This window comes from Ascaphus truei, chromosome 18 (genome assembly GCF_040206685.1).
Source record: "Ascaphus truei isolate aAscTru1 chromosome 18, aAscTru1.hap1, whole genome shotgun sequence".
Lineage (NCBI taxonomy): Eukaryota > Metazoa > Chordata > Amphibia > Anura > Ascaphidae > Ascaphus > Ascaphus truei.
Window position 1 is genome coordinate 11,519,320 of NC_134500.1, and position 12,842 is coordinate 11,532,161.

Sequence of the window (12,842 nt, forward strand, 5' to 3'; positions counted from 1 at the left end):
GGTTTCGGGCTAATGCTACGTTGCACTGCCTGTTTAAATGGATCTCTTAGCATACATTCCTTTTAACACAATAATGTAATGTAAAGCTGTAACAGTGCCCAAAATCACTGACGTAACAAATGTTAATAAGCCTGTTTAATTATATGAATGCACAATGTAACATATCATTTAGATGTGTATTCCCTGGGGAAAAAAAAGAAATTGCATAAATAAAGTACTTGTAAATATAAATATATATATATATATATATCTTATACTATATTAGTGAAAGCACTGTATGTTTGCCTGCCTGCCTGCATGCATGCCTGCCTGCTGGATGTCCGGTGTCCCTAGGGGAAATCTCATTGGTCCCTTGGGCCGCCCCCGCACACCTCTCATTGGCCTGAGGCGGAGTGACGGCCCAAAGGACACACAGGGACACACACACACACACACAGGGACACACACACACAGGGACACACACACACGGACACACGGACACACACACACACACACACAGGGACACACACACACAGTAGGGGGTGTGTGTACATTAGCAGCATGTATAACCCGGGGGGGGGGGGGGGCCTCACATACCCGCCGGAGCCTCCGCCTCTTCCTCCCCGAAATCAGCCTCCTCCTCTCCCCGTGTCTCCCGCGCTTTCAACCCCCCCCCCCCCCCCCCCCGGCGCCGCTACAGTCAGCGGAGCAGCGAGTGCCCCGGGACACAGCGGGGGGAGCGGCCACAACAAGCTGCCTCCCGCCTCAGTTCCACGTGGGAGCGGCCCGGACAGGTGAGGGAGCTGCCGGACGGGTGAGTGAGCGGCTTTCACCCACCCCTCACCCCCCCTTCAAATCACCTCCCCTCCACCCCCCCCCCCCCCCGGCGCCGCTACAGTCAGCGGAGAGCGAGCGAGCGCCCGGGACACAGCGGAGGGAGCGGCCACAACAAGCTGCCTCCCGCCTCAGACCACGTGGGACCTTCCGGACGGGTGAGTGAGCGGCCTTCACCCCCCTTCACCTCCCCCTCCACCCCCCTGGCGCCGCTACAGTCAGCGGGGGGAGCGAGCGCCCGGGACACAGCGGGGGAGCGGCCACAACAAGCTGCCTCCCGCCTCAGACCACGTGGGAGCGGCCGGACGGGTGAGGGAGCGGCCGGACGGGTGAGGGAGCTGCCGGACGGGTGAGGGAGCGCCCTTCACCTCCCCTCACCCCCCTTCACCTCTCCTCACCTCCCCTCACCTCCCCTCACTCCACTTCCCTTCCACCTCCCTCCACCCCCCCCCCTTCACCTCCCCTCCACCCCCCTTCACCTCCCCTCCACCCCCCCCTTCACCTCCCCTCCACCCCCCCCCCCTTCACCTCCCCTCCACCCCCACCTTCACCTCCCCTCCACCCCCACCGTTCACCCCCCCCTTCACCTTCCTTCACTCCCCCCTTACAACCTCCCACCACCTCACCACCTCCACCCCCCAAAGCCAACCCCACCCCCCTTCCCAACTCCCCACCACCTCCCCCCCCTTCCCACCACCTCCCCCCCACCCCCCCCCTTCCCACCACCTCCCCCCACCCCCCCCCCTTTCCACCACCTCCCCCCCACCTCCCCTTCCCCCCCCTCCTTCCCACCACCTCCCCCCCCACCCCCCCCTTCTCCCTGAGGCGGAGTCACGGGCCAAAGGACACACAGGGACACAAACACACACAGGGACACACACACACACGTAGACACACACACACACACAGACGTAGACACACACACACGTATACACACACACACGTATACACAAACACACACACGTATACACAAACACACACACGTAGACACAAACACACACACGTAGACACAAACACACACACGTAGACACACACACACATAGACACACACGTAGACACACACGTACACACGTACACACACGTACACGTAGACACACACACACACACGTACACGTAGACACACACACACATGTACACGTAGACACGTACACACACACACACACACACACACATGTACACATACACACACACACACACACACATGCACACGTAGACACGTACACACACACACACATGTACACATATACTCACACACATGTACACGTACACACACACATGGAGACACACACACACACATGGAGACATACACACACACACATGGAGACATACACACACACACACATGTACACATACACACACACGTATACACTCACACACGTATACACACAGGTATACATACACATAATGTATACACACACACACACATGTATACACACACATGTATACACACACACACGTGTATACACACACACACGTGTATACACACACATGTGTATACACACACACATGTGTATACACACACACACATGTGTATACACACACACACATGTGTATACACACACACACATGTGTATACACACACACACATGTGTATACACACACACGTGTATACACACACACACGTGTATACACACACACATGTGTATACACACACACATGTGTACACACACACGTGTACACACACACATGTGTACACACACACACATGTGTATACACACACACATGTGTATACACACACACATGTATACACACACATGTATACACACATACACATGTATACACACACACACACACATGTGTATACACACACACACACATGTGTATACACACACAAACATGTGTACACACACACAAATGTACACACACACACACACACACACTTATACACACACACACACATACAATGTATACACACAAACATGTATACACACACACAAACATGTATACACGTGTATACACAAATGTGTATACACACACACGTGTATACACACACACACGTGTATACACACACACGTGTATACACACAACACGTGTATACACACACACACGTGTATACACACACACGTGTGTATACACACACACGTGTGTATACACACATGTGTATACACACACATACGTGTATACACACACGTGTATACACATACACACACACGTACACATACACACACACACATGTATACACACACACACATACAATGTATACACACAAACATGTATACACACACACACCCCAGCACCACCACATCAGCACACCGGTATCCCATGCCCCCCCAGCACACTGGCATTCTCGGCTCCCCACCATTCCCAGCCCCCATCAACACCATCAGCACCCACACATCGCCACCTTTGCACCTCCCCCATCGGCACACCCACATCCGCACCCCCACATCAGCACCAAACCCTCCCAAATCAGCACACCAATACAATCACCATCAGTACAGCCACAGCAGCACTACCACCGCACATGGGCCGCGTGGACCACTCCCCACCCAAATGCCACACCCACACCACAAACATCCCGGGCAACGCCGGGGCTCTCAGCTAGTATATATATATATTTATATTTACAAATCTATATATGTAAAGATATATATATATTTACATATATTTATATATATATATATATATATATATATATATATATATATATATATATATGTATATATGTATATATGTATATGTGTAGATATAGATATAGATATATATCTATATATAGAGATATATAGATATATAACTGTATGCTCATCTGCATGTCTTGGGCAGGTCTGCAACCCCGCCTTTCCCCATTATCACCCAGCATACAGCACTTCCACTGCAGCAAGGGATTCTGGGAAATGACATGCAAATGAGCACACAGTGTCACTTTTTGCCTCAATAACCATTTTTAACATGGTTCCCTATAGGCTTAAGCTTGCTGCATGGTCACAGCTTTGAGCACAGCCAGGGTTATGGGGAAAGGCGGGTTTGCAGACCTGCCTAAGACATGCAGATGAGCATACAGTTATATTTGCATATTTGCTTTCCTGTGGAGGGTTTTTGTCACTTTTTTTACTCACCATAACTTAACTCAGTATTATGGTTTAGCCTATCCCATAGCCTCTCTTGCATTCCCAGTAAAATCAACCCCACACTGATGAGACCCATCAAGGTCGAAACGGCTGTCTGTGGGTGGTTTTCTGGGTATGCACCTTAACCCTGGCTGTGCTCAAAGCTGTGACCATGCAGCAAGCTTAAGCCTATAGGGAACCATGTTAAAAATGGTTATTGAGGCAAAAAGTGACACTGTGTGCTCATTTGTATGTTATTTCCCAGAATCCCTTGCTGCAGTGGAAGTGCTGTATGCTGGGTGATAATGGGGAAAGGCGGGGGTTGCAGACCTGCCTAAGACATGCAGATGAGCATACAGTTATATTTGCATATTTGCTTTCCTGTGGAGGGTTTTTGTCACTTTTTTTACTCACCATAACTTAACTCAGTATTATATATATATAGATATATATCTATAGATATATATGTAAAGATAGATAGATATATATGTATAGATAGATATAATTTGTTAATGATAATGGCTTAATTAAGGACAGTTTCTGTTTCTGATTCTTAGCATTCCATTGGCTGTGCCATCGTGCCACTAGTATCGCACAGCATCTCTTACTGTTGGTCCCAGAAGACTTCTTGAAGGAAGCAGAAGGTAAACCCAGAAACCAAATAAAAAAAAACGACGAGGTAGGTTGATTTCATTGACAGATGATTTTATTTCCATAATAAAAATGTGTGCGTATAATCTTTTCTTTGCACCCGTGAGAATCAATAATCCTCCCTTCAATAGATGGCACGCATCCTGCTCAGGATGATTTCCCGAGAGACCAACTCATTAAATCTACGTACTTAATAAAGAGCAATGAAGTTCTCTTGGTAAGTGTCTATCTCCACTGATTTCAGTCTCCGGTGATCAAGAACAAGGGAAGGAAGTCACCGTTCCAGAGGGTCCATCAGCCCCAGCGGTCATGTGATTGCTTAGCAGTGATCACATGATCTGCCCCTGACCTAAACTAAGGTGGAAGGGTTGACTTAACTAGAAAAGGACCATTTGGGCTATGATGTATCTGGTACGTCATCGAGGCTCTCTAAGGGTTAAGTATTGGAAAAAGTGGTTAAAATGGCAGAAATTATTCAATATGCTGCTGGTCCCCCACTGGTAAGGATCCATTTGTTAGCTCTGCTTTCTATGGCTACAGCCCCAGGGCCTCTGCTGCACGCGCGCCCGGCGGCGCGTGCAGCCGATCCCCCGGTCTGCAGGGGGAAAGACGGGGCGTGGCCATGACGTCACCCGGCAGATTCGCCTCATTGGCTGAACTGCCAGGGGGCGTGGCCTAGCGCTCTGTCGCGAGTCCTGCTCTAAATTCTATTGAGAGTCGGAGAAACTCTCGGCGCGGTGCGGCAGCCCCCCCCTTGCAGCGAGCCCGGCGCCATTGAGTGGAGGGCTCTTGTCCCTGGCGGGCACTGCAGTAGCCAGCGGGGACCTGGCATATAGTAGCAATCCTGGTAGCTCGAGGTTTACAGTTTTCATACTGCAGCAAGTCCATCCAGGAATGAAATTCATATGTTACAGTATTCTGACCCCGGTTCCCAAGATACCTACGGATTTGGGTAGCTCCTCACCCTCCCGGGTGTTTCAACATGGCAGCCAAACTACAAGACTTCTTATTTGATGGCTACTGGTGCCATCTTGGAAAATCCAGGAAGTGTATCTCTGGAACTGAGGCATTCTGGGAGCTGGAAATGGCATGGTTTAGCTCCGGGTCTGAATACGATAAAAAAATGTCTGTTCTGGATGGGATTGCTGCTTTAATACAAGCAAATAGCCAAAGCGAGGCATGTTTCTTGCCTATTGAATCCTTTCCCAGTGTAGTAATCACACACAGCTTACACGGATATAACCATATGCCCTCAAATGCAACAAACTTTTTACTGTGCTCATATCTAAGCCATATGATATATAATCAAAAATGAATAGACTATTCCGTTCTGTGGCTGACGAAATGCTTTTATTTGTGCGAGCGTTCGAGATACACTGATCTCTTCCGGCGATGGTACATTGATTAAAGCAGGCAAGGGGTTTACTCAAAAACAGTGCATCTTGGAATGTGAACAGAGCCCATTCCTCCCTCCTGTGTAGTGTGCCATTTATGACTTTAGGTGTTAAATATTCCCTGGATATGAGAGAGAGAATGAAAATAAATAAATAGCCCACAGTGTATACAGCGCTTTACAAAAGCTGTGTGTGGAGTGGGAGTGTATATCAATGGTGTGAGTAGGTGTGGAATTGTGACATGGTGTTGCATTATTAAAAGTGTGTGTAGATACTATGTGGTCCCTATTGGTATATAGGGATGAAATGATATACCAATAGGCTCGCCCACTTCAGTATCGCCCTGGCCACACCTGCGCAACTTTTTTTTCAGGTCTACCGGAAGGGGATAAGATATTTAAACTGTCCCTCTTCACTGCTGACATAATTCTGACACTTTCTAAACCATTAATCTCTCTGCCTAACCTGTTCAACGGACTTTCCCATTTCAACAAAATGTCAGGGTCTAAGATCAATAATAGTAAATCTAGGCTTTAAATATTAATCTAAAGAAGGAAATGGTTAAATTAATAGAACAAATGTTTGACTTTAGCTTGGGAAAAAACAGCGATAAAATATCTTGGAGTATATATAGCTCACTCTACAAGTCTAACTATCCACGGATGATGAAGACTCTTCGTGACGACCTTCAAATATGGTCCAACTTTGACATCTCTTGGATAGAGAGAATTCAGTCAAGAGCTTGCCACCCAGGTTGTTTTACCTCTTCCAAACCATTCCTTTTCCCATTATAGGTTCTGAAACTCTTAAACTCTAGTCCTCATCACAAAATGTATCTGGAATAACCAGAAACCCAGGATCAGCAGACGCACGTTATCCCTTCCTACTAGAGCAGGAGGCCTTGCTCTTTCTTATTTGACATACTACAGGGCAGCCCAAACCAGTCAACTGGTAGCTTGGCGCCCAAGCCAGCTACATCCTGTATTATACAAGGGCCCTGGCCTGTTATAGAGCCTGGAGTCATGGTGTAACACGTGGAAATGGAACAGTTGTTACTGTAACCAGGTTGGTTGCTTTAACACGTTAAGCGCCCCTGTGTTATGACGGCATTGCTTTTGCCAACCAATGCTTTGAATATGAAATGCCGTTGGTATCCGATGGCCCTATAGATGGACAGAGCCCTCGCATAATAAAGGAAGGGCGATGAAGGGCCACATCCGGTAACTCGAAAAGAGCAAAAAAAATAGATCAATATTTGCAGAAGAAGATTCTTCGAGCAGCAGAGGATCCCGTGTTTCAAGCAAGTTGAGGTCTCCATGTCGAGATGTACAATTTATTTTATATTTCTCAGGGGTTTTTCTTTAATGGTTGGGCATCTGCCCTTTATTGGAGTAGCACAGGAGACCCTAAAGACTATGACGGCTTTCAACATGGTTTGGGTTAGTGATCTTTACTTGGTCAATGTATCTTTTTTTTTATTTAATGTATCCATTGAGTGCTAATGTGGCTACCTAAGCTCACCTTGACAGGTAATAGGTAATCTCACTGGCACTCAATGGGTTTATAAACCCATATTTATGTATAAATATATATATATATATAGTTTTTTTATATGTATTTTTTTTCAGTGTGTATTGTTAGGTGTAGACAGTTTGGGGAGGACGTGGGAGGATTAACTATGTGTAATAACCCCGCTTGTGTTGTGGGGAGGTAATTATGTGTATTAACCCCGTAGCTACCTTGGCATGCCTTCTTGGCCACTATGTCTACTAAGGTATTAACAATAAATTTGTATGTATTACGCCAGGTATATATTGTATTTCGATATATACCTGACTAAATGTTAGAACTTCAGGACATTTTCACAGCATTTTATCTCCGGTTTCCCGTTTTTTTCTGACCTCTTCCCTCAACAAAATAATCTGATATTTTTTTAATGTCAAATTAGACGATATTTGGACAAATATTTTGGAGGAAGAGGTCTGAAAATGTTTGCCAAAGCAGCAGCTGATCTAGAATATGGCCTTAAAGCCATTGACGTGGTCAGAACCAAACCTCCAAATTATTTAGAACCAAAACGGCATCTCTAGGTATTTCTCACCAAAGTTTTAAACTTATATTTTTGTTTATTTTCATGTCCTAATTGTTATGATTTTATTCTTATTGTAAGCACTGTTCTTGCTTTTTGGGGCTATTTTACCATTTTCTTGTGTATTTTGAGGGGGCGGGGGAGGGTTCTCCATATTTAGATAAAATCCCAAACCAAACAAACCGAATTTTGGCAAAACCAGAAAAAAAATTTGTGTATACATTTTCTTTACGTGAACGCATGCAGATAAAGTGTAGCACACGGTATACATTAAAGAGATCGTGGCACCAGGCATAGCAGATGTAGGAAATCTTGTCCCTTGAAGCTTACAATGACAGTACTATAGGGTGAGAGAAACAGATGGCACACAGTGAAATAAACTAAAAATGTTAGTGTGGGGCAACTAGGATTAGTATGTAGGTGTACGTGAGAAGGCAGTGTAGTCTCCATGCTGTTGAAGCACATTGAAGGTAGACTTATAGTTTAGCTACAGAGAGAGAGAGGAACACTGATAGGAGGGAGAGTAATCCTTTTGCATGCCCATTTGTAAAACGTATATTCCGCATTTGCCCGATTATAGGGCGACCCCCTAATTTCAGTACTAGCTGGAAATAAAAAAGGTTACACACATACATATACATATACATATACATACACACACTGTGTCTGTCTCTCTCGGTTTGTGCTTCTTGCCACAAGCAACATGGCTGCTTCAGGCCCCCAAGGCGGAGCTTCCTCCGTTTTCCTCTCCTACCTCATACATCCGACTGCTGATTGGCTCGCAAAGTGGGCGGGGCGCAATTATTAGGCGAGTATGTACTTTTCAACCTAGCTTTATTGAAAAAAACATTGCCTTATAATCGGGCAAAACCGGTATGTTCAGTAAATGTTTAGGTCCTTCTAAGAAATAATTTTTCTCTTTGTGGTTGCTACCAATGCTTCTTTCACATCTTTGTTTCTGAAGGTGTAGATAAGGGGATTCAGCATTGGGGTGGCGACGCTGTAAAACAGAGTGGCCATTTTGTCTTGGGTAAGGGCATGACTGGTTCCAGGTCTCATGTACATAAATATTATGGTCCCGTAAAATAAGGTGACCACGGTGATGTGGGAAGCGCACGTAGAGAACACCTTTTTCCGTCCCCCAGAAGAACTGATCTTGAGTATGCTGGAGATAATGAAGGCGTAAGTAATGAGGATCAGGAAAAAAGGGACCATGACCACCACAATAGCGCAGAAGAAAATGACCGTCTTATTGAGGGAGGCGTCCATGCATGCCAGTTCCAACAAAGCCGGCACCTCGCATAAGAAATGGTTAATTACATTAGGACCACAGAAGGGTAACTGCAATGCAAATACGGTGTGTATTAATGAGTTTATAAGGCCTCCCATCCAGGACCCGCCTGCCATCCCCATGCAGAGAACCGGATGCATAATGTTCGTGTAGTGTAGGGGACTGCATATGGCTACATAACGATCATACGCCATCACTAACAAAAGGTAACACTCTGTCCCCCCCAAGGAAAGATGGATACACATTTGGATTACACAACCCTCAAAGGAAATCGTCTTCTTCACTGACAAAAAGTTGACCAGCATTTTGGGGACAATGCTTGATGTGTACCAGATGTCTAAGAAGGATAAGTTGCTCAGGAAGAAATACATTGGGGTGTCAAGCCGCCGGTCCACTCTGCTGATCCAAATAATGATGATGTTACCCATCAGTGATATCACATAAAATGTCAAGATCACCACGAACATCACAATCTGTATGTGCGGTTGACTGGAGAGCCCCAGCAGGATGAATTCAGACACTGAACTCCAATTTCCCGGGATCATTTTAGTCGCTGGCATTACTCTGGAGCTAAAGTGACACAGTGACACAGTAATGAAGTAATATTCGTGTTTTGTGCTGGACTAAATGAACGCTACAATTATAATGTATAAATAAATATCAAAGGGAGTCGGACAAGGAAAAGCAAACATCATAACCCTTCCTGATCGATATAAATTCAAACATAGGGTGAGTATCTTTGTCAACTACATTTAACATAGGTTGAACTTGATGGATGTCTCTTTTTTTCAACCTCATCTACTTTGTTACTATGTAACTGTCCCTGCCGGAGGGTGACCAGTGACGCATTGCCAAGCAGCAGTTGAACTGTGATAGGACTATAAGAGAGAAACACTACTTTTTTATTATTAGAATACCAATTACCTACGGTGCAAACTTACTGATGTATTTTCTAATTACATCAAATGTGATCATTTTTGTATAACAGGCTATGCACCTTTCTGCAGTTTTTGGGATGCAAATACCAGGTACAAAGTGACGCGCGGCGATCCAGAGATTGCAACATCTCATTATAATCTCAAGAAAGGGACTAGAGCAGTCTCTCATAAACAGGGGAGCAAAAAAATTCTATTTATGCAAATACATCATGAATATAAATACGGTGCTGAAAAAACAGAAATACCCCAAAAAGTTATACAATATAAAAAAAACGCAATTAAAATCATTAAAAAAAAAACAAAAACAAAAAAACATGTATGACAGGATGGACGCGACCATACCAACTGTGACTAGCCAACGGATGAACTGTAGAGAACGTATTAATCGTTCACTGTTGAAAGTGGCAAAGTATCCAAAACAGAATTTACACCGTATTCCTAACCGGGTGCCTGGACTCTCGCTGATCTATATAAATAGGACAAGCATGTTCCAAGATATCATCCAATACCTAGACATTATAATGGGGCAAAGTCGCTGTTGCCAGTGAGACGAATGTACTCAAATCCGCGCTTTTTTGAATCTATGAATTTGTGAGTGCACTGTGCATCGTGTGTTACCAACACTCTCTTTTATTAATAAACAGTATTATACTATGTTTGCCCTTTGCTGCTGTATCTCCCTTTCCATATTGAGTGACCACTATCAATCAAAAGAAAGAAAGGAGCCCAGCAGCATATCCATATCCCGTTGGATTTCCACCTACATGCTTTAAAGACCTACCCTCCTGTCCAAGTTGGGGATTATCCCTGTGAATACATATTACACCAGTGGTTTTCAACCAGGATTCCGTGGGCATGTCCAAAGGCTTCCGTGAGCTTATCCCCTCTATCCAGGGACATTGCGTGTTAATCAGGTGCGTGATGTCACTAGGGTGGACGCCTTAATAGATTGGAGAAGGTAGTTGTAGCAGAGATGCACTGCTCTTAAATCGAAGATATTGAGCAGCAGAGTGGAGCATAACATAGTTATTTTATACTGTTAAAACACAATGCACATGAATTATGGGAGCCTAAAATGTCACCTCTTTCAAAAGTTTGTGTGTACACACACACACACACACACACACACACACACACACACACACACACATATCAATGAGGAAGGGAGGGTTGGGGTTCCCCAGAATTTCACAATATACAGTAATTCTAGGGTTCCACAACCCAAAAAAAGGTTGAAAATGACTACATTACACACTATGTTGTGTTTTTTTTTTGTCTCCTTTTCGCTATAGGTCCTTTTTCTTCTCGGACTTTGCATTTTCTCTCTGGGTGAGAGAGCGGACCTCAGCTGCAGGGACAGTTAGGTTGTATCACTGTGTGTGTGTGTGTGTGTGTGTGTGTGTGTGTGTGTGTATATATATATATATATATATATATATATATTTAAGATTTGTTGCACTTTTTATTCTTGCATATAACGAGGCAAGGCATGATAATACAAGGCGCCCTGTGACCAGGCAGTAGGGCACTCCTCCTATTAACATGCCCTGTCCCATTATATGTCTATGTATTGGACGATTCCCTGTAACATGCTTGTCCTATTTGTATAAATATCGGTGAGAGTCTGGGTACCCGGTTACAAATACGGTGTCATTTCTGGTTGGATACTTCTCCGTTTCCAATACCAGGCTATTGATACGATCTCTACAATGTCTTTGTTTGACATTTGCACTACATATTTTTTAAACAAAAATGATTTTAATTATGCGTTTTTCGATCTTGGCGTACTTTTTGGTTTCTTTCTGAGATTCGACCGCCGTTGTATCTGTGTTTATGACGTACTGTATTTGAATACATAGATTGGCTTCCGTTTGAGAGACGGCTCTTTTCCCTTTTTTTGGGACTTTTCTTTCAGAGTAAACATTTTGTAGAGCAGGGGTGCTCAACTCCAGTTCTCAACCCCCTCTCCCTCCCTCCCCAACAGGTCAGGTTTTCAGGATATCCCTGCTTCTGCACATGTGGCTCAATCAGTGAGTATAGGAGTTCAGCACCCCTGCTGTATAGATCTGATGGGGAGGGCACAGTTAAGGCTCCTTTTTGCCTAACAAGAGGAATATTAGTAAGAGATATTTAGGGTTCTGGTACAGATTATTTTGGTTTGAGTATCTCATTACAATCTGTGCGTCATGTAACTCCCCCTAATTACTCCTTTAATCACTCACCAAATTTTAAAGTGGCACAATACATGGAGAAAAGACCTTGATACATTGACCCAAAGAGACGCAAAATGAAAATTATGTAAGTGGCATAAATTTTGCTCCAAATTTGCCTTGATCCATCACCCCCATAGTGTACACACAGGCACACTAATACATACCATGCTATATAGATTTGCACATACAAACACATGCTTATATACTCATATATTGTGCTGGCATTGTAACGCTGTGCTTTTCCCCTGCGCACACCATTCATAAGTTTATCACAAAATATGCAGAATTACATAAAATTAAACAAAGATTCCCATTTCCCGATCATAAAATCAACACGTATCTGAGTTGGTACAATATAGCATTTTTTTTATATATAGTGTACAGCCGCGGCTCCTTTTATTCTCCA

The 12,842-nt window shown here is 44.5% G+C and overlaps 1 protein-coding gene across 1 annotated transcript; it reads right to left on the reverse strand.

Annotated features, from left to right (window-relative positions):
• Nucleotides 1-8,894: 8,894 nt before the first annotated feature.
• On the reverse strand, nt 8,895-9,830 carry LOC142469259 (olfactory receptor 2G3-like). The gene has a single exon (XM_075576204.1). It carries the CDS (start codon nt 9,828-9,830, stop codon nt 8,895-8,897), a length of 936 nt encoding a protein of 311 aa, XP_075432319.1.
• Nucleotides 9,831-12,842: the final 3,012 nt, after the last annotated feature.

Excerpts from the sequence above, each read along its gene's own strand:
- LOC142469259 (XM_075576204.1), bottom strand. The coding sequence starts at position 9,830 with ATGATCCCGGGAAATTGGAGTTCAGTGTCTGAATTCATCCTGCTGGGG.